Below are 24,039 nucleotides of genomic sequence, written 5' to 3' on the forward strand. Positions count from 1 at the left end.
ATAGGTGATGGGGATTAAGGAGTGCACCTGTCATGCTGAGCACTGGGTGATGTATAGAAGTGTTGACTCATTGTATTCTACACCTGAAACTAATATAACACTGTATGTTAACTAATGAATTAAAAGAAAGCTTAAAAAATAATAATTTTCATCAATTTCATTTCAGAAGTGTGAGGGTTGCTTTTTCAAAAATAATAGTCTGAAACAGCTCCTACTAGGTGATCAGGAGTCCATTATCAAGTTCTAAAAATTTCAGCAAGCAGCTCAAGGAGGAGCACTGAGATCTTTAAGAAATTGTGTGATGGACACCAAAGCTTACCTTTTTATATCGGCTCCCTCCTCTCTAGTTTGTGGCCATTGCATAGTTTCCTAATAATGAATCTGTGGTGGAAAAGACACCTGGGTTGGAGGAGGGGAATAGGGTGTTTTGAACAGTTTTGGATATAGAGAAGAAACCATGGAGCACTTAACACTTGGTGTGGAATTGGGGGAGATTAATGTCTAAAGACCATTTTTAGCAATATGAACTCCTTACTAGAAAGACAGCCTAATGTAGAGGGGTTAAGAACACAGAGTTTGGAACTGAACCTATCAGAGTTCAGATCTAAGTTCCACCATTTATTATCTGTAGAACATTGAGCAAGTGCTTCATCTCTCTGTAACGCAGTCTCCTTAGTTATGAGAGAGAGATAATAATAGAATCTATTTCATAGGATTGTTATGAATAGTAAATGAATCACCATAAGCAAAGTGTTTAGAACACTGCCTGATACAAAGTAAGTTCTATATAAGAGGGTGGAGGAGTCCTTGTTATTCTACAGTGTGCTGAGATAGACCTAAAGCCTGACTCTATTTAAGCCATATTGGATGTAGAGATCACTAGTTATTCAGCTCTGTGCATTTGTTGCTGTGTAAAACGTGTGGGAACCCCCAAAGTTTTAAACAGCCAATATTTTATTGATTTCAAAGTAATGGGTAGCTACTGTCACTAGAGTCTGATGTGTACATGTGCACTGTGTGCACATATGTGTGCACACTTACACATATGTATATAGGAGTTGTGAATAGGCTATGGTATGTGAGTTATATCTGTATAAAGAAGCAGAGAAGCAGAATGTGCAATATTATGCATATTTGAGGGATCCATTTTACTATCCTATAGACATTCTCCAGGAATGCCCCAGCACTACACATTCCTCAGATGGCAATGCCAGGTCTGTCTATTCATCTTTCATTACCAGGAAGCCTCTGTTCCTCAGTGAATTTCCTTTCCATTCATTTTCAAATGACTTTTCTGGGCATTGTTAAATATGCACAAGATAGAGGCAGAGGTATGTGTATGGATGATTTGCATAAGTATAAATATAGTATATGTACCCATATTTAAGTGATATAATGATAGTATTGTGTTGCCACCTAAGAGTGAAAGCTAATTAATTCAGCTATTGAGATGATAATGATTTCTTTCTCAGTTAATACCAGAGTTAAAAAAAAAAAAAACCTGCAGAATTGTCTTAGCACTGTTCCTTTGATTCATCTTGGAATAAGGAGGTTTATTTCTGTTAACTATTGAGCTATCAGTATCTGTGGTGGTTTTAAATTGAATCATTCCTGGGAAGGGCTGAATATTTGTGGAAGACTGACTCAGGTCGACTAATACGGTCATTGAGCTCAATTATTTGGTACCAGGAAATACATTTTTCCTTCCTTCCTTCCTTCCTTCCTTCCTTCCTTCCTTCCTTCCTTCCCTCCTTCCTTCCTTCCTTCCCTTGCCTAGAGTCTCTTTTAAAATACATGCTTTGGTATTTGCACTCCCAATATCAATGTTGATCTGAAGCACAAAATCTTTTTTTAGACTTTGTGTGGTTGGATTTGACATTTAGGAAAATGGTAAGATCTTTCCTACTGAAAGTTACACCAGCTGACAATTTCACAAGCAAGTCTATGACTTTTTTTTAACCTTGCTATCTCTAATTTTTCCTTCTGCTTCTGTTTTTATGTTGAACTAGTTACCAAGTCATGAGTTCCTCCTTTCCTCTTCTCTTTTCTCACCCTCCAGCCAGTTCAGGCACTAATAACCTCTGGGCTGGTCCACTTTTCTTCAACTTGCACCAAGGATTCTTCCCAACATGGAGATTAGGTCACACCCTCTTCCAAAATCCTCTAATGGTTTCTCTCTTTCTGCACGGTAAAGACTCAATTGTGGCATTAAAGGGCATTTATATTCTGTCCCACTACATGCCCTCACCCACCTCTCACTAATTCTCCCTACATTCTACCCTTCCACCAAAATAGACTATCCACTCTTCCCTGGAATTTCCATAACTTGTTGCCTTTTCTCATTTCCCAGACTGTGCTTCCTCCCTCACAGTCCATGTTTCAAAACTCTACTTATTCTTCAACATCCAGCTCAAATTCTACTCCTTCCTGAATTCTCTGATTTCCCCTACCTGGAATTAATCAGGGCCATTCCTAGACCCTATAATGCCTTTTCCTCTCAAGACACTTGATTTCTAGGTGTTGAGACATTGTCATATTTATTTTACTAGAACCAATTTTTATTGCCTTCTGCAGGAAAAATTGTCATAACAAATGTACAAATCTCCATGTCTGTGATGGAATTGCTGCCTCCTCTGAATGTGACAGTATGTTCATAAGCATATAATGCGGCCTTGAAATGATCACTTTTTCATCTACATTCCAATTATTTATTACTTAATTAGCTATCCTATCACTCTATCTTATATTATGCTGTAAATGTACTTCTTCTCTGTCTTCTAAGTTGGAAACTCTGAGGACAAGGGTTGTCTTATTTATCTGGACGTCTCCCAGGTTAGAGAATGTAGCTTTCAGGTGGTAGGTACTTAATATTGTTATTCTATTCTCTTGTAACTTAAGGGAGACAATTATGATATAGTGGTTGGGAGTGTGGCCTTTGGTCCATGACTGCCTGGGTTTGAATCCTCCTAATCCACTTATTAACCATGTGATCATGGTCAAAATGCTTAATTTCTCTGTGCATTTTCCCACATTCTGTAATATGGGGACATATAATATTATCTTCATCATAAAATTGATATGGAGTTTAAATAACTAAATACAGGTGAAATAGAACAAAAACTAGTGAGTGCTTAATAAATGTTAGCTATTCTGATAGGCTGTTAAAATAGGAAAGACTCTTGCTATCTCAGTTTTGGCACTAGTTGCTACATCCAAAGTGAGCCCATCTTGCAGTCAGTAGTCAAGAAATGGTTAAAACCTCACCTAGTTTGAGGTATGAAGTGTGCAGGAGTTGGAAATTCTAGAGTATACTCTTTAAAGATTTTGGAGCATGTGACTAGTGTGCTATAGATCCCATTCCCCATTGCAAAGGAGTGGGCAGATGGGATACAGATGTCTGCCTTGGGGACCACCACTGAAAGTATGGTACTTTTGTGAGAATTAGGAGAATGTGTCCCACCCTTCTCAGGTGTAATCTATACAGTAAGGAGGCCCTCCTGCCCCAGGCGCAATGAAAGGGTCTTCAACAGGATCCCTTGAGGAGATTGATACGTATCCCTTACAGCTGAGGGACACAGGAGACTGGCATCTGACTTTCACCTGAGAAGTTGAAAGGGCAGGAGGTATGGTGGCTGACTGCTTATGGGTAAGTGGGAGAGATTTCTCCTCCCCGCAGTTTGCTGGACCAAAAAAAGCTGGCACGGGGTCATTATCATCAGCTCATGACAAGGCAACATGGAGGGACCCAGAGTACAGAGGATGGTGGTGAATTGCCAAATTCCTACATGCGGAAGAAGGAGATAGAAGCCCTGGGCTAGAATAGAGATGTATTTGTCCTCATTGAGGACTTGCAAAGGAATGGATCCCAGTGGTGGGCATTCTCTAAAGAACCCAACTCCAAGAGAGAAGGAGTCAATTTCAGAAACTTGCGGGGCACAAGCCAGCCAAGAAAGAACTTTCCTGTCACTTCTTCCCATGCCTCCCCAAATCCTCTCCTTATTCACACCCCACCTTGAGTCTGGAAGTGTCAGAAATTATGGTTAGCCAGGTGGAGGATGAAGAGTAAAAGTAGAAAGTGGGAGAAAAAAGAAACTGAAAGAAAGGCATTTGTGTTCCCTCCCCACCTGCAGCTTAACTGTTGCAGGCTGGCAATGGTGGCTCCACCATCTCAGGGGAGGTGTTTGCTTTTAAATCAAGGTTGGCATTTGTATTACTGCACCAGGCCGGGCATGTTAAGAACTGAACTGAAACCTTGAATGTGACCTCTCCCAGTCTGCCTGGTAAACAGCAACTTGTTTTGCAAGGATTAGTGCAACACTTGCTTCCAAGTCTGATCTCTTCACCCAGAACGGACCATTCTCCCTCCCTCTTCTGCCCCAGCACAGACCAGGAACACCTAATTTCACTTGTTTGATTGCTTGCATGGCTTTGCCCTCCACTAGGCTGTAAACTCAAAGAGGGCAGGGATGACTTACTCGCCTTCGGACCACCAGCATCTAGAGCTCACTGGAACACAATGGTATTCCAGTAAAGATGTAATGAAAGTAACCATTCTTAAAAAAAAAAGCAAGATTTTCTCTAAGAGAGGCTACAGTTCAAACATGTCTTTATCTTTGAGATAGAGATTGAAAACAGCAGGCTGCTGGAAGTCACAGTACAGTTGAAGTTATCTGTCACCAGTCCACCTGAAGATTGCCTGGGTGTTTGCCGGGGGTTCCTGAGAAAATGTTCTGGCATCCCTTAATCCTAATATGTTTTTCTGAGTGGAAGTTGTTAGGATAGCTTTTTATTCCTTTCTGTGTTTCTTTCACAGGTTTCTTCAGGAGAAGCATTACCAAAAATGCCGTGTACAAGTGTAAAAATGGGGGCAACTGTGTGATGGACATGTACATGCGAAGAAAGTGCCAAGAGTGTCGCCTAAGGAAATGCAAAGAGATGGGAATGTTGGCTGAATGTATGTATACAGGTATTCACATCAAGCAATTAAATTCCACTAAAAATCTAAGGAGGCAGATGGCAGGTAACTCACATGATTAGAATGGTACTTCACATATTAAAGAAGGGATTTACTAAGCCATCAATGTTCTTGAAAAGGGTAATGAACCACTGAAATTGTCCAAAGTGTCAGCTAAAGAGCATTTTGTTCACCTGAAACAGTTTTTTGTTATTCATTGTTGCAAGGAATCATATGTGGAGTGAGGTGGCATTAATCTACAGTAGCTTCCAAGAATGATAGCAGTCTAAAAGTTTTCTCCAAATGTGATTTAATATCTTTCTTATTGTTTAATTAGCATAAACATTCACAGTTGTGGGAAAGATTAAGAATGCTTTATAAAGTATAACTGCCTCTGAATTGTCTAAATAGAGTTTTAAACCAAGTCATTTTATTAGTAGTCCTTCTTCTCTTAGTGCAGCTTTGAACCAATTTGTATAGGTTTACACAGGAAATTAACTACTGTGAGTTTTAATATAATTTGGCCCTTTGATCTGATAAAGAGACACTGTATTAACTGCTGGCTTTGTGAGGAACCATAATCTTCATCAATTTGGAATGCATGCTAGTATATAATGTATTAATTTTTCATTCTGCAAATTCTACAGACCACTCAGATTTTGAGATATGGTCCATTCCTCCTCAAAAAACAAATGACAAACAAATGTCACCAAGGGGATGATAACATTCAGGGAGGGAATGCCACATGGAATAAAAGCCTTTGGAAGGTGACTCCAATTCTATTGTTCCCAAACTGTACAAGCAACTGGGATGGACCCAGAGAAATAATGTGTGCATGAGGGGGAAAAATAGGTCAGTGTAAATAATCCAGCTCTGGTGGATGAAAGTTTTATAGTAGATGATCACTATCTCCTCTTAGCATATGAAACAAGAGACTGCAAGAGGGATGACTGCTGGAATCCAATCCTGCAATGGAAACGCTTACTTTGATACTGGATGGTTCATGTTGCTCATCACTTAAATATGAACTTGTTCCAACGGAAGCACTGAGGACATTTTTCAACACTCCACTTATAGAAGTCTATCATATTATTTATGAACACAAACTTGTCCAGTAACAGATGCAGAGCTTTCACCTGATCTTGTAAAATAAATGCCCTGGACAAAGAAATTCCTGGAATTTCTCATTAACATTGGAGAATACGGAGGTTAAATGGGACTATGGGAGATTGTTTTGCATTATTTTTTATAGCTCTGTTAAGTGTAAATTAATGATGATATTGCATAATTATTCAGAAGAAAATTTCAAAGTCCCCTTGACTTATTTTCATCTCTATGTTCTCAATAATTTATACAGTTCTGAAAATTAACAAGATTTAAAAATTTTCTCTGAAGGATGTTGACATTTGTTTTACACAGCACATGTTTACTTATGTGTGTTTAATGTGAAACTGAATATGCTTTTGATGGTACAGTTATATAAACATGGATGAGAATAGTATTAGTTGTGAAACACTAGCTTTCAGGGTCCACTAGACTAGGAATAGGGAGGGTGTCGTTCCCTTTTTATTTACTGAATATCTTGCATTTCTACAATGCTTTGGTATTACAAATTCTTTATATAAAGTACATTTTTTTAAAGAAGACCCAATTATACTTAATCTACACAAAACTCTTAGGTACATATTACTTCTGTTTTACAAGTGAAGAAAGTGAGACTCACAGAGGGATAAATTTCTTGTTCAAGTCCAAGTCTTAAAATTCAAAAGGGCTAGAATTAGCTCTGTGCCAAATTGCACAGATGTGAGCAGACTACACATCAGCTGCCTCATGACCACACACCCACTAGAACTTCATGGTGAAGTCTCTGTTTTTTATTTTGTCAGGCTTGTTAACTGAAATTCAGTGTAAATCTAAACGACTAAGAAAAAATGTGAAGCAGCATGCAGATCAGACCATTAATGAAGACAGTGAAGGTCGAGATTTGCGACAAGTGACCTCGACGACTAAGTCATGCAGGGTAATACCATGCAATGGTGTCGGCTAAAGCCAGAAGGAGCTGAGCTTCTGGCATGTAGTGATTAATGTGAAATGTTGCAGCTTGGGAGTGAACAGTCAAATAACTCTTGAGACGTCTTTGGTGCAAAAAAAGGTGGTTTTATTAAAGCATGGGGACAGGACCTGTGGGCACAAAGAGCAGCACTGGGATTATGAGAAATGACTGATTATACACTTTCAAGTTGGGAGAGGGTTAGAGATAAGGTTAGTGTCTAAGGAATTTGTAAGCAAGTGTCCAGGATCTCCAGGGGTCATTTATATTGTCTAGTAAACCCTTGTCATGAGACCCTTCAGATGTATATCAGTGGGCAAATGCTTGGAGGTTGATTGCTAACATATATCTTTGGGGGTGGGTAGAGATAAAGGAAGTTTCCAAAGGGATTTTTATATGTTAAAGAAGACTTACAGGATCCTGGAGGTCGGGCTAATGTCAAGCAAAGGTTGCCTTTTGCCTCTAGTGAAGTATTAACATTGAGGCAGTTGAGTTCCTGGAGGAAGGTCACCTTGCCTGTCCCAAGTACTTGTCAATGGGCTGCAAAGGAAATTTAATTTTTTCTATATTTCTTTTGCCTTTGTTATCCACATCAGTGATCTGGTTGGGAGGCTTTAAAATTAGAGCCACAGCCACAAGCAGAATTTCATTTCAATTGTGTATTAAATAGTTTTCTTTTTAATCAAGAAAGTAATACCTGCTTTGGTCTAGAAACTCAAATAATAGCAGTAAATCAGGTAAAAAAGTGAAAGCTCTCCATTTCTCTGGCTCCATTCCACTCCTACTACCAAGAGGTTGCCAGTAGAATTAGTTCAGTGTATAGAATGGATTTTTCAGGTTGAGTTTTGATGACCTTTTTCTTTTCCCTGTCATTGAGAAGGGAGGCCTACAGTGGGAAGGAGATGTACTCAGTAGAGGTTTGCTGATTAGTCCCTATCAATGGGTAAAATTGGGTGGATACACATCTGTGGAACAACAGAGAGAAGCCTTTCCCAATGAACTCACAATTTTCTTATGCTCAAATTTCTTTTGCAAGAAGTTCTTTGAACAACTTGAGACAAAATAGAGGAACAGCATCTTGGATGATTAACTAAACACATTGTGATAATCCACAGGGTATATGGAGGAACTTTAATTTGCCATTAGTTGAGAAAACAAAAATCCATGATTATTTAAGTCACACTCTTCTTAATATTGATTGTACTACTAACAAAGAAAACTTCATCCACATTTAGTTTTCCAAGTATAGTATTTTACATTAATTTGAGAAAAAAATAATTTTATATCAAAGTGTTATTTTGCCATAGTACTTCATCAATAACACTTTTTGGTATGAGGAAGCAAAGAGCTGACACAATTATCCACACTCTTCAAAATGTGCTAGTAAGGGAGAAAGTGATAGTTGGTGTCTGAATTGTCCAGATTGATGACTTTCTACTTCAGAGCTAGGTAAACATTTTTTTTTCTGTAAACGGTCAGATATTTTAGGCTTTGGCTACAAGGTTTCCATGACAACTATTGAACTCTGCTGTTTTAGTGTAGAAGGAGTGTATATAACACATAAACAAATGAACGTGGTTGTGTTCCAGTAGAGTCAGGTAGATTTGGTAGATGGGCCATAGTTTGTCAACTCCTGCCCTATATGAATGCCCTTAATTGGATTCTCTATTTTATATGTGGGAACTTTTCATTAGTGACTAACCCTTGAACTTTCACTGAACTTCTCTATGAATGGGGTTGATAGGGTTCAGATCTAGACTATTATTTATCCCCAAGATATACATGAAATGAATATTTTGTTATCCCTATTTTACAGATAGAAAAATGAACAATTTGGGACCCATTTAGTGAATTGTGATATGCTTGACCAAGGACCCAGAGTAAGCCATTACAGTGCACACTGTATCAGAGTGCATAGTTCCTGCCATATTTAGGGCTTTTATCAATAATTTCTGAGATTAGTGTACTCCAGATGAATGTGCATATAGAAAAAGTGCATCATAACAACCCTCCCTAATATCTTTTATTTTTTTGCCAGTGTAGGAGAAAACTGAACTCACCCCAGATCAACAGAATCTTCTTCATTATATTATGGATTCATATAGCAAACAGAGGATGCCTCAGGAAATAACAAATAAAATTGTACGTACAAATATCTAAAAATGCATAGGTTGAAAGTTAATATTTTCTATATAAATTATATATGAATTTGTTACTTTGAAATAATTAGAGCTGAGAATTTAAGTTATGCATTTAAACTTTTAGCAGCATTAGACAAAGAACAAGACGTTTCATATCTATCTTGGTAACAGTAATTGCTCTCCAAGGAACTGAAAAATATAAGCTCGATCTTAAATTTTATTATCCAAATCTTATTCTTTAGTCTAATGATTTTGTGTTGATTTATCCTTTTATCTACTTATTAATCATTTGCTTTTCTTCTTAAAATTTAGTTAAAAGAAGAATTCAGTGCAGAAGAAAATTTTCTCATTTTAACTGAAATGGCTACCAGTCATGTACAGATTCTCGTAGAATTCACAAAAAAACTTCCAGGTATTTTTTACATGTATATGCTATACTGTGCAATATTCTTGTGACACTGAGAAAGTCAGGTCTGTTGGTCGTAAAGTAGAAATTATCTCACATCTGATTTAAATTAATATGTCTAACTACTATAGACATGAATGGTTAGAGCCAGATAGGATATTTCAAATCACTTATAATTATTTTTCCAGATTGATAGACTAAGAAATTGAGACTTTGTGAAGTTGTCATTCATCCATTTATTCATTTAACAAGCCCTTGTTGATACCTATTCTATACTAAGTATGTAGCTATTGCCTTCAAGGGAAGTGATTTAAGAAAGGCTATAATAAAAATATTATATACAAAATGCTGTTTGAACAGAGAGGAAGTTGTTGCTATTTGTACCTGAGAAAGACAGGGAGACCTCAAAGAAAATCATATTTTAATTGGGTCTAAAAGAAAACGGAGTTGTCCTGGTGGTATGGAATAGAAGGAACCTTCCAGGTCAAGAGATCTACTTGTGAAAATATAATGAGGCATGAACAAAAATAGGATTATTAGAGATGGAAAAATTCAATGTGGCCACAGCATAATGTGGTAGACTCCTTGGTTAGGCATAAGGTTAAGTTGGTGTCAGATTAACAAGGGCTTAAGTAAGGAATTTAATTTTCATCCCCTGAATGGTAAAGAGTTTTTGGTGGTTTTTTGTTGTTGTTTATATTGAGAGGGAAGTGATGGGATTTATGCTAATACAGATATGACTTGTTCCATTTTGTATAAGATGAATTTGAACGAGGAGGGACCAGAGGCAGGAGGATCATTTAGGATGCTACTGCACCAGTCAAGGCAGAAGGCTTGAAATAAAGCAACAGCACTGGGAGATGGAAGAGGAAACAAAATGAAGAGAGATTCAAAAATCAATAGAGCTTACTGAACAATATATTGTGGGACAAGGGAGAGGAATTTATCTATAGTCATTTGGATGGGGCCAGTACAGAAACTGGAATTCAAGATTCTTATCTCTCAGCTTCCCAATTCCTTTGGCTACATTATCAATGCTATCTCAGCCAATAGATTTAAGTTGTTTCAGTGTTTTAAAAATATATTAGTACAATAGAATTCTATGATCTGGAAGAGTATAATAAGAGTCTCATGCTCTAGCGACTGAGCTAGCCGGGCACTGGAAGAGTATAATAAATACCTTGTATAACAGCACAGCACTGTAATATTAAATTATAGAAGGTAACTTCTGATGTAAGATTTTAATTAGGTTAATTTGTCTTCTTTGGCCAGCATCATGCTATTATTTTATTAAAGTGTCATGAATAGACATAAGCCTACATAAACTCATAAAATGTGAGGAGGAAGTTCTCATTTTCATTTTAACATTAATATTCTCTCATTTCTTTATTACAATGAAAGAGGAACTTAATTTGTTATATGCTAATTAAGGTGAGGGGAATCTTGATCAAAAACAAGATTATTCAAGAGTGAAAGGTGTGGGAGGAGGAATTGGGAAAGGGAGAAATATATTTTTGGTTGTTTGTGAAAAGAGAGGTTTTCAGTTCAAATGGTCTATTGGTCTTGAACCACAAAATAATTGAAGAAAAAAATCTTGTTCATAAAAGGTAGCTTATCTGAAAGCAACAGCAATATCTAACACATCTCTTTATTTCCGGTGCTTAGACTAGTTCCTGAGGGGGAGGAAAGAGTATAATTAATGTGTGTTTAATGAGTCAAGCAGGGGGACCTGGCTGGATCAGTTGGGAGAGCATGTGACTCGATCTTGGGGTTGTGAGTTTCAAGCCCCATGTTGGCTGTAGAGATTACTTAAAAATAAACTTTTAAAAATGAGAAAACAGAAGGAAAAAAAATACAATAGGAAATAAAAGACCAAAACTCCTGAGAAAGAAATTTTAACAGTACTAGTAATATAGTTAAAAGTAATATTTTAACAATAATTATGGAAATGACAACATTAATAAAAATAACAGTAATAGTGATATAATACCAATAATGAAAGGGTGTGGGTTAAAGAGATGAATCATTTCATTTTGTAGTTCATGGTGCACGACCTGTGCCAGGCACTGTCCAGGGTGCTGGAGACCCTGCAGGAATGGCTTCTGCCTTCAAAGGAGCTCTGAGATAGTGATTCTTTTTTTTTTTTAAGTTGAATTATTTATTTATTTATTTATTTATTTATTTAGTTAGTTAGTTAGAGGGAGGGAGGGGGAGAATTTCCCAAGCAGGTTGCATGCTGTCAGTAGGGCCCAACAAATGATGCGGGGCTCGATCTCATGAACCCTGAGATAATGACCTGGGCAAAAATCAAGAATGGGATGCCTAAAATGATTGGGCCACCCAGGCACCCCTAAGATAGTGATTCTTAAACCTTAACATTACTCTCTTCTCTAAATTCCCATTTCTATTTAATACTTTTCTAAGCCACCTGGCCCCTGATGGTATTAGTTTATCTTCATAAGTGTGTTATGTGTATGTATACATGTGCATAGGAGCTTATGTTTGTTTCCCATTTATTCAGTTATCCAATTATTCAACAAATAATTCTTGGATATCAATTATGTGCCAGGTACTGGGGATACAAAAGTGAACAAAATGGGCAAAGTCTCTGCCCTCATGAAGTTTATACTCTATTCGAGGTGGCAAACGATGAACAAATATGCAGATAAATTTATTATGTCAGGTAGTGGTAAATTCTATGAGTAAAAATAAAGAAACTAGTGGGGTTAATGGGTGGCTCAGTTGGTTAAGTGTCTGACTTCAGCTTGTGTCCATGAGTTCGAGCCTTGTGTCAGGCTCTGTGCTAACAGTGTGGACTCTGCTTCAGATTCTCTGTCTCCCTCTCTACCCCTCCCCTGATCACACACCTTCTGTCAAAAATAAATAAATAAACATTAAAAAAAATAAAGCAGATAGGGGCTAGTGAGTTATGGGGAGTAGTATTATTTTAGTAGGGTCACCTTGAATATAGGGTCTCTGCATATAGTGGAGGGAGTAAAGCATTTGGATAGCTGGGGAAGGGCATTTACTCCTGAGGCAAAGCAAACTTGTATGTTCACAGCAGGGCCATGAGTCAGTGTGGCTGGAACACAGTGAGTGAGAGAAAGGAAGAGGAGGAAATGATGTCAGAGAGGCTGCTGGAGACTGTGGCATACAAGCCTGGATAAGGACTTTGGATTTCCAAGTGGTGTTATATTCCTTCAGGTTGTCAATTCCTTCCCATGGCTGGATACATGTAAAGATTTTTTTCTGGTCTGTGGATGCTTCCATTCTTCAGAGTTGACCCTGTATCACCAGATGTGACTAATATAATGGCTAAAAGAGAATCTGTTTGCTTCTAACTTCTGAGTTACTTCATTTGAATCAGCCTTCACTGCCATTATATGTATTTTTGGTGTGGATAGGACGTTCTTTTTTACCCAACTTGTACAACTTGTACAACTACTCAATAAGATAAAAGTCAGCTTCTATTTGGGACAGAAAAATTGATTTTTAGTGACTCAACCTGACTACCCAATCTTAAAACAATTACAAAATAACTTTAAGGAAATGTTTTATCAATGGGGATGATAATGATGATGAAATATTGTTATATAGCATTCACAGTTCCTTGATACTTGATTTGATTATCATCTTCATCCAGGATTTCAGACTTTGGACCATGAAGATCAAATTGCTTTGCTGAAAGGGTCTGCAGTAGAAGCTATGTTCCTCCGTTCAGCTGAGATTTTCAATAAGAAGCTTCCAGCTGGACATGCTGACCTATTGGAAGAAAGAATTCGGAGGAGCGGTATGTGATTTGGTTAATGGTAAAGAGTTTGCTCCTGCAAGTAAGCATTCCATGAAGGCAGGCTTCTTACCTATCTTATGCAAAGTTACATTCGCATTGTGACTAGTATGGTGAATGACTCTAAAAAGATATGTGTTAAATAGATGAGGCTTTTTGTTTTTAATTTTTTAAATATTTATTTATTTTTGAGAGAGAGACAGATAGAGTGTGAGTGGGGCAAGGGTGGAAAGAGTGGGAGTTAGAGAATCTGAAGAAAGCTCCAGGCTCTGGGCTGTCAGCACAGAGCCTGATGTGGGGCTCACACTCATGAACAGTGAGATCATGACCTGAGCTGAAGTCTGAGCTCAAGTCTTATGCTTAACTGATTGAGCCACTCAGGTGCCCTTAGATGAGGCTTTTAGAGGGTTGCTTCACATGTCCTTGTTGTAGTAGCAAAATACTAAAAATATTCTTTGCCCTATACTAAGATTAAGGGCCAAAGGAGGAATTTTTAGAAGTTTGGAAAATTAGATAAAAAAACATAGCATAAAGGAGTTGGGATTATTCAGTCGAAAAAAAAATTCACTTGTTCAAAATCTTCATGTATGAAAGACTGTGGCTCAAACTATTATCCATCTCTATTCAAAGCAAAATAAAAAGAATTATTAATAGCAACATTTATATATCATTATCATTAGGTTTTAGACACTGTTCTAAATAATTTACATACATGATTTCATCAGAATCTTGCAAAGTCTTATGAAATAAGTACCATTATTATTCAAAATTTATCGATAAGGAAACTGACACAGAGAGTGGTTAATAACTTTCCCAGAGACAGACAGGAAGTCTGACTTCAGAAGCTGTGTGTCTAAGCCACTATGCTACATGCCTCTCAAGAGACAAAATGAAATAATAGTATGAGTTGAACTTATTATGGAGGAATACTGCGACAGAAAGGGTTAAGAGACATTGCAATACATTTCCTGGAATTCTGTGCAGTTTATCTTAGAAGAGTCTTAAAATAGGGTAAGTGCTTGTTTTCCTGAGATACTTTCTATATGGGTTGGGAGGGGAGAGATGAATGAGAAGAAATGATGTCTCAAGATCCTTTCTTCCCAAAGTATCCTTCTATGAAAGACTAGAACAAAGTTTAGGTACTTATAAAATCAGTGTTTTAGAACAGAGGTTGGAAGGAAAGTTTGTAGGAAGTTCTGCATTTGTTATATAAGAAAAATAATTGAAAAATTGGAAATTATTTTTTAAAAGCAGCCATCCATAGTCATTGTGTTTTTTTAAACACTGAAAGTATAATTATCATTATTGATAGATTTAAAGAATATACATTTAAAATATGCATTATTTGTATATATCATTGATTTACTAGTTTAACATGTACTTAAGGGCAAGCTACTATGGAGGCAGTAAAGAGAGGAATCAGATGCGTTCCTTCTCCTATAAAGCTTACAGTCTAGTAGGAAGACATGAACTTTACATAGGTAGTTATAAAAAAATGTGGAAGAGAACTGAGAGAAAGGTGACTCCTAGTTGGTAGGGCTCTGGAAGATTTCACTGGCAAACTGGGCCTTGAATGGTATTAGATGTGGATATTTAGGATAGAGGTACAAGAAAGAAGGACCAACCCAAGCAAAGGATTGAGGCAAGAAAGCCCAGGTTATGCATTCAAAGAAGAATGAATAGTTGAGTGTATTTAGATTAAGGGTTACATTAAAGGGAAATAGAATTTTTAAAAAGAATCAAATGGTTGAGGGCCTTGAATGCTGGGCTAAAGGTTTTATTCTTTATTTTATAAGAAATAGGGGACACTGGGGCACCTGGGTGGCTCAGTTAGTTAAGCATCTGACTTTGGCTCTGGTCATGATCTCATGGTTCATGGGTTCGAGCCCCGTGTCAGGCTCTATGCTGACAGCTCAGAGCCTGGAACCTGCTTCGGATTCTGTGTCTCCCTCTTTCTCTGCGCCTCCTCTGCTCACTTTCTGTCTGTCTGTCTGTCTGTCTCTCTCTCTCTCTCTCTCTCTTAAAAATAAAACACTAAAAAAAAAAAAAAGAAACAGGGAGACACTGAAGATTTTTGAGCAGGGGAGGAAAAACATCAACATCATGCTTTACAAATCTTCCAGCAACACCAGTCAGAAGGCAAAGGTTTCACGAATGTGCTGCCAGAAGAAATGGAAAGAAGGGAAAGGATCTGAGAAATAGATTGTTGGAGATTTTCACCTTTTGAAAGACAGTGTATTATAAAGAAATATAGATTCTTGTCCTGGACAGATTTTATTTTACATGTTCTGGAATGTACAGTGTGTGTGTGTGTGTGTGTGTGTGTGTGTGTGTGTGTGTATGTGTCCGTCCGTCCCTCCATCCATCTGTCCAGGATGCTGGGAGTAAGGGAGAAGAATTGAATCAGGTAACCTCCATGGCACCATCTAGTTGTATAAGACTTACTGGTTGCCTTCTCTTAACTAATCAATATTTCTGATTGCTGGTTTAGCCAGTCAGGCAGGCAGCTCCTTGAGTATCTTGATTTTTTTTTTATTGTGGTAAGAACACTTAGCATGAGATCTATCCTCTTAACAAAATTTTAAGTATACAACACAGAATTGTTGCCTATAGGTACAATGTTGTATAGTAGATCTCTAGAACTTATTTATCTTGCTTAACTGAAACTTTATGGCCATTGATTAGGAGAGGAAAATAAGTTACTGATCAATAGGCACATTAAAGGAGATCTTTCCAATCAACAAATATCCATTGAATACTTACTTTGTGCCAAGCACTGTGTGATTATTGAGGGTATGGAGATGAGGAAATGTCTTTGTCCTCAGGGAGCTTACTGACTAGTGGGAAAGAGCTATAAGCAAAGGATTCCAAATCAAGGTGCAGTGTAATAAGGACTATGAGGAATGTATGTTGAAATATGAAATAGAAGCATAAAATTGAAAAATGAAATAGAAGCATAAAGATGTGCTTGCCTTTCTATGTGAGCTTACTTGGTGAGTCAGAAAAGGCTTGCAAAGTTGACAAGTGAATCATGGTTAGGAACTTATCAAGCCACAAAAGCCTGAGAATGGCATTCCAAGAGATATATCCATTAAATTATAGTAATATAGAAATTACAAGTGCAAAGATGAGGAGGTATGTGAGAGCATCCATGTAGAGGACTCACAAATACCTTGATATTGCTAAAAATAATATTTGTGAAGGTGAAATGTGGTAACCGCTAGATTTTTAAGGATGTTGAACACCACAAAAGTAGTTTAATGTAGTTCTTATATAATGGGGAGTCTTCTGTAATGTTCGGAGCCTGTGTGACATGACCATACCAGTACTGTAGAAAGATCTTTTGAGCAGTAATATGAAGGAAAGTTTGGAGGGATTGAGATAAGAAGCAGGTCCCTATAAAGAAATCAGTGCAAAAACTAGGTGAGAAATGGTGAGGGTCTTGCAGGTTAAAAAATAGGTAATAAAAAAGAAAAAAACTTGCTTGATTAGCATAGGTTTCAGAACTTGTGATTTTGCAAATTTCAGAAAAGTTCAAGAATGAAGTTTTCCATAAGAAGAACTGTATAAATAAATATGCATGCCTCCAGTTCACAAATAGATTACTTTATCCAAACATCAACCACATATTGTAACAATAAAAACCATTCAAACTTGCATGCTGCTTCATATTTTATTATCTATAATGATGCTTCCATTTATTAATATTTATGAATTTGCTTCTTCCAGTGGATTTTCAGAACATTGCCTCTTCCACACACCACATAGAACCATGATCTTGCAAGATGACCTTTCAGAATAACTTTTTATTCTTGTGCAAATATAACATATTCTTTCTATTGTACCTTTAATTCTAGAGAAACATAATATCTCAAAGTTGCCCTGTTTATGCCTACAGAAGTCTTTAAAGAATACAATGTGAAATTTCTTTTTTTTCTTCATATTCATACTCTTTTGTTTCCTATTATTTTCTCAATTACATACACAAAAATACTGTCTCCTGAGATACATTTAATTAATGAGGGTTACAGTGTTTATATATGTTAATTGAAGCTTCAGAACATTATATCTGACATAACCTGTGGTTGGGTTGTTTCCATATAATTTTAGTGCCTCAATTATATTATTCCTAATGTAGTATTATGCAAACTAGGCTTTAAAGCTAAAATATTTATTAAAAATAGGAATAATCATATGATAAAATATGACAACACTATAATTGCTAACATTGAATGATTTTCTATTTTAACATTAAGGGAATGAGCAATAACTTTTCACAGACCAATGTAACTTGTTCTATTAACTTCAAATATAAATAACCACTGAAATTTATGGTATATTTTGGTCTTTTTTTGATCCCCATAACAGACATAAATGAAATATTCAATTTATTTGTATTTATCAGGATGACAATATCTCTTGTGATTTTTTCAATGCTTTCCTTTTATACACATCATCTTATTGTATTCACAGTGGCCCCAGAAGGTGGGTGCTATTGCTTTTATTTTATAGATGAGGAAACAGGCTTAGAGAGGCTGGTTGACCTGCCCAAAGACACACAACTAATCAGCAGATTGCCAAGAGATGAACACAGGTGATTCAATTCAAAGCTCAGTACTCTTTCTATATGTTTCACTCACCATGGCTTAATATTTGCTCTACTATCAGCTAGTAGGGAATACAAAGACCTAGTAAAACACAGATTCCTGCCCTTTGGTTGAGAGAGAAAGTATAAGCAATGAGTAGCAATTTGAAATTGGTTTTAAGTAAATGATAAATAGGATCAAGGAGGTTAGAGAAATGAGACATCCTTATTAGCATGGTAGAGTTGTAACTAGTTTACAGTAGCATAGTAAGGTGTGCTCTATGTAGTATACTGTGCTTATGTCTCTGCTCTTTAAATACACATGATTTCGTTGCTTTAGCTTTGGTAACAAATGAAAACAATTGGAAGAAGTAAATTTTCTAAAGAAGAAGATGTAAGCTGATTATCAGTTCAGATACTGACTTTGAAAAAAGGGTTGGAAATGTAAAGAACAAATGGCAGAATATTTGTAAAAAAGGTAAATGTGTAAGTCAAAATTTGGAGTTCTCAACACCTCTCATTTTGTTTTTCATTAGTGGTCATGTGGTAGTTTTGGCATGGAAAAATTTGGGATTCAAACTGTAGGAAAAATCTTTTTCAAAATAAGAGAAAGTGTTAAATTGATACAAGAGTCAGCCTTTTCAATGGCTCTCAACTGTATTCCCTAAGCCTTTTATACTTGTCCAGTATTGGACATTATGTATTTATTTATGTATCTGCCCCTTCCATTAATCCATTAACTGCTAGAAGATTATTCCCAGCGTTATCATAGTGCATGGCACACATTTGTCATACAAAAATTGGTGAATTTTGTTGAGATGAATCTGGAACTTGACAATCCAGACACTGTCAATTCCTAAGCACCAGTAAGATCTAATAATTTAGCCAGATAACTTTTAACCACTAGGGCTAATGGAAAGTGTTTATTAAGTATTTCAAATTAAATCTTTTATATTGAAAGTAGTTATTTTTTGAATTGCCAATCTGATGGCAGCTTTTTACTTAAGGCCAACAGTATGGCACAAATGACTCACTAGGTAGAATTTAGCAGTTGAAGTAGAGGTTAGGGTCCAATCTCTTAACACCATGAAAATGTTTCCATTGTCTAATGGCCTCCCTTGCCACCATTACATCTCAGAACTATGTGACCTTCATTGAAAAGAACTAGCAAAACATAATATTGCCCAATTTAACAAACAATTGTTATTCTTAACCATGTCTCCAGTAGGATGATAGTTACTGAGAATACAGAGGTGGATAAGAAACATCTATGGAGCACCATTTAGTGGTCAGGCAGTGTGTCAGGCACTGGGAATACAGCATTAGTTCCTGTTCGCATAAAAATTTTTTATGGCATTTCACACTCTAATGGGAAAGAGATATGAATTCTGATACATGCAATAGAATTGAACCTACAGAAGGGAGAAAATAATTATGCTTCCCGGTGACAGGGAAACCTCCACACAGGAAGCAAAATTTGAATGTTGCCTTGAAAAATGAATGGTGTGTCCTAGCCTCACAGGGATCCTACCTTATACTTCAGACCCAAAAGCATGAAAACATTAAAAATGTATCTTATGTGTTAGAGGAACTATCTGTTAGGATGCTCTTGGCTGACAATCACAGGAAATCCAATTCCATATGGCCTGAAAAAGTAAAGACATTGACTCAAATGAAAAACCCAGAAGAAGGGTGACAGCAAAATTGGTTAATTAAAGGGATCAACACATTATCAGAAACATAGGTCTTTTTTCATCTTTCTGCTCTGCTATTCTTGGTGTATTGGCTTTACCCTCAGGCTGATTCTCTTCCTGGCCAGAGCATTTCCAGGCATCATATGTGGTGCAACAATGGCCAAAGGAAAAAGAAACTCAATGTAGAAACTTAATGGTCTCTTCCTGAGTGTAGAAATCTTTCTTGAGAGCTCCTGAGTAGACTCCCCTTTGTCGCATTGGTCAGAATTGTACTGTCACTGACTAACCAACCTCTGACAAGAGAAATGAGACCAAGGTGGGGCTGGACCTTGGGCTGGAGTTTCAATCTGTCTTTGCCATAGTACATGGCCATAAGGTTAGGGTCGGGGGAGGTAGATAAGCTGTGTAGACAATGACCTGAATCAGCTTCAGGAACCAAGAGTGGAAGTCATTAGTTCATAGGGAAACTACTGGATGGAGTAGTTAGATGGAGAGAGCTTAGTTTGGAAGGAAAGCAGAAAGCAAACATTGCTTTGTGTGCCATGTCAGAGACTTATACCTTAACTTCTATGCTATGGGGCGGCATCACTTCTAGAAAAATGTCAAATTATATGGTTTTGAGCAAATAGTATCATTTTTAATAAGATTCTTGGTCTATCTTGATCAAACCAATTATAATATATCAGATAGAGGTATTTAAAATACCAGGAATTTTTTTTAACTTAATAAATACAAAAAAACAAATTTTAGTTTATGAGTTTTCATTCAAATAGATCTTTGACATGACAAATATAATTTTATTGGTATTTAAAATTAGGTCCAAACTATCAATCTCAGAAATTGTTTGTCAGCACACACTCTTTCCTTTCCTTTTCTCCTCTTCTTTCCCTCAATGAAGGGGTGGGAATTTTCTTACATAATACGTATTCTTGTATCACACATACACACCCCTCTGCTTTATTTTTTTTCCCAGTCAAAACTTGGAAGATAATTAGGAAATGAAAGACATTTACATTCAAAATAACTGAAAATAGCAGAGTTAATTCTATCAAATAGTTTTTCTCTCAAGGAATATTTCTGATTTTAAAATAATTTATAAATTACATACCTCTTTTTTTTTTTAAGGCAAAACAAGAAACAGGAGTGCAAACAAACTTTTTTTTTTTTTTTACAACTTTGCACTTTTCCACAGTAGTCTTTGTCCTTAAGTTAGAAAATAGCCCCCCCTTGTGACCAAAAATCAGCTAATTGGGCAAAAGAGCAAAAAACAAAACTTTAAGCAAGTCTCCAGAGAGGAGGAGGCAGAAAATCAAGAAAAGACTGCCCCTTCAGAATGATGTTAGTGTTACATTTCTTAGGTTAGAAATTGCTGGTTCGTAAACACTTAAAATACCCCTTTGTTGATGGTGCTGTGGTTAATTCTGATTATTAACTCTAATTCCAAAAGCAGATTTATATTTGATCTATCCTGTAGGAAATTTATTTTTATAACATTCTATTTCTTACATTTATAATGTATATTCACTGTTGGCTTGTAGAACATGTACAATATGAACAATCATAACCAACATCTTTACTTTTTTTTTTCCTGAAAACTATTAACAATAATGAGGTCGCTAATGAAGGTAGCATTTTTGGTAGGTTAATGGGGATTTAGAAAGACAAAATAGATGGGCGCCTGGGTGGCTCAGTCGGTTAAGCATCCAACTTCAGCTCAGATCATGACCTCATAGTTCGTAGGTTTGAGCCTCGCGTTGGGCTCTGTGCTGACTGCTCAGAGCCTGGAGCCTGCTTCAGATTCTGTGTCTCCCTCTCTCTCTCTGCCCCTCCCCTGCTTACTCTCTGTCTTTCAAAAATAAATAAACATTAAAAAAATTTAAAAAAAGAAAGACAAAATAGAAAATTAGGTAGTCAAAGATAATTTCTAAAATTTAAATATTTTCAAATCAGCTGCCTTTAATATTATCCCTATATCCTTGTAAACTATTTTTAAAAATAGCAGAATCATGAATTACTATTTTGGGTAGCCAGATATGATGGGCGTAGTCCCTGAATGCTGAAGAAAGCCTAAAGACTGCCATTTTTCTTTTTTAAAGTGAAATAGAACACTCTTGCCAAGAAAATATAGATGTAGTTAAGCTTTAACACCTAGAAAAATACTGAAGCAAATCTCTGATCGGCCAATTTGGATTCATCTCTAGGAAAGTGCAGAATATAAAAACAAAACAAAAATGTAGCTTTGTAAACACAAAAGTACATGAGCTTAATCAAACTAAAATTAAGATGAACTGAGATTAAAATGAACTACTGAAGTAAAATTAATCCAATTTCCTGAATAACAATAATAGTTATTATTAGTATTTGCTCTAACATTTATTGAGGGTTTATTATTAACCAGGCATTATGCTAAGCACTCCACGCATATTATCTCATACAATATAACAACTTCTTATTGTTATAATTCACATTTCACAAATGAAGAAATTGAGGTTTATGGAGTTTAAGTTCTGTGACTAAGATCAAATCATACGTCAAATTTCAAACTCAGAGCTGGCTCACTAACTCTTAACCTCTATGTTTGTTGGAAACCAGGACTGGTATTCCCAGGATCACATACTTCACCTTCTACATTTTTAAGTTGTATCTAATTCAGTGATGGGTATTTGGATCAATCTGTAAAAGCTGGAATCTTCCACATGATGTAATACCCAAATTGCTTAACAAAGACACTGTTGTTAGGAGAGCCCACTGGGTAGATTAAAGAATCAAAAGTCAAAGGAGGGAGAAAAGTGTGGCATTTTGACTAAAGAGAGGAAGACTAGGGATTCAGTTTGGGAAGACTCTTTAGATTATTCTCAAGGTAAGGATTTAGACTTTCTGATTCTATGAAGCAGAATATTAGATGATAATTATGCTCTTTAGCATCTGGAATCCAAATGTATTCTACTTTGGTTTGACCAAAGCTGTATGTCTCTAGGTCTGCTTCAGGATGGGATACAGCATTCTATTTTAGTGTGGAACAATTCAGGGAATCTCATCCTCATTTTAATTCATCCATAAGTCGTATCAGTCTCCCCCACCCCCTGCCCACCCATGGTCTTTTTTCTTTTTCCTCTTCCTCCTCCTTTTCCTCTTCCTCCTCCTTTTCCTCTTCTTCCTCTTCCTTTCCTCTTCATTCTCCTTCTTCTCCTCCTCCCCCAATCCTTCCCTCCTTCTCCTCCTTCCCCTTCTTCCCTTCCCCTTCCCTTCTTCCTCCTCCCATCCTCCCCTTCTTCTTCTTCTTTTTTTCTGTCTCTGTAATTCCCCTGTCAAAACTTTTCTGGAATGGAGTCATGCACAGGAACAGGCACCTAGTTAATACTTGTTGAATGAGTGGAGGAAGTGACACAAAAGAGCCTTAAATTATGAAGAGTTACATCTAGATAAAGGAGACAGAGGATATTCCAGCTAGAATATCTTGAGCAGTGTGGGGGTGCGTAGGGGGCTCAGTCAGTTAAGCAACTGGCTCTCAATCTTGGCTCAAGTCAAGGTCTTACAGTTTGTGGGCCCTGCGTTGGACTATCAGTGCAGAATCTGCTTGGGATTCTCTCATTCCTTCTCTCTTTGCCCTTCCCCTTCAAGTGTGCTCTCTTTCTTCCTCTCAAAATAGATGAACTAAAAAAATTTAAAAACAAAACTGAGCAGTATGAATTATTTAGGGAGATCCAAGTGGCTAAACATGGCTGGAGTAAAGGCTGTGTGATAGAAAGGTTGTACAGCTTAGTGACAGCTAAAAGCCAGGACTCTGGAGCCTGCTAGCTATCCATGGTTTGAATATTGTTTCCACCAATCATGAGCTGTGGTTCTCTGGGCAAATGAGATAACCTCACAGCACCTACCTCATGAGGTATTAGGAAGATTAAATGAATTATAGCATAAGAAGTGCTTGGAACAGTGTATAATACATAATGAGTACTCAATAAATATGAATCCTACTATTACTACCATTATCAGGTAGGTGAGTAGTGGGTGGGTACAGGTCTTGGAGCTTCCTATGTAAAAAGGAAGAACATTTATGCCAAAAGCCACTGAGAGTTTTTGAAGATTTGTAAAAATTGAGGAGACAGGGTGTGATTTGAATTTTGAGATTCTGGGACCAAACTGAAGACTGAGGAGGCAGTCCGGATGAAAAGAAATAAGGACTGAAACTAAGTCAATTCTAGAGGTTGTGGAGACGAGAGAGAACACCTAGGGAGAGTTATCATGCTGAATCATAGGACTTGGCACCTAACTGGGTTAGAGAGAGGGCCAAATCTCAGTTGTCAGGCAGGAGAAAGTGTATGGGTAAAGATATGTCACTGAGAATGGGAATATCAGGAAAGAGGTGGATTTGGAGGAAGATGAGGAGTTTAGTTCTGTACATGGTATCTTTGGTTTTAGACA

General features: G+C 36.9%; 1 protein-coding gene across 1 annotated transcript in view; it reads left to right on the plus strand.

Moving 5' to 3' along the window:
• The window catches only part of NR1H4 (nuclear receptor subfamily 1 group H member 4), a 74,084-nt gene that overhangs the window by 43,197 nt on the left and 6,848 nt on the right, over positions 1 to 24,039 (plus strand). Inside the window, exons 4-8 of the mRNA XM_015539103.2 lie at positions 4,814 to 4,954; positions 6,841 to 6,974; positions 9,048 to 9,146; positions 9,458 to 9,557; positions 13,195 to 13,341. Coding sequence (XP_015394589.1) covers positions 4,814 to 4,954; positions 6,841 to 6,974; positions 9,048 to 9,146; positions 9,458 to 9,557; positions 13,195 to 13,341 — 621 coding nt within the window. The remainder of the gene's footprint in view (positions 1 to 4,813; positions 4,955 to 6,840; positions 6,975 to 9,047; positions 9,147 to 9,457; positions 9,558 to 13,194; positions 13,342 to 24,039) is intronic.

Source organism: Panthera tigris, chromosome B4 (assembly GCF_018350195.1).
Source record: "Panthera tigris isolate Pti1 chromosome B4, P.tigris_Pti1_mat1.1, whole genome shotgun sequence".
Lineage (NCBI taxonomy): Eukaryota > Metazoa > Chordata > Mammalia > Carnivora > Felidae > Panthera > Panthera tigris.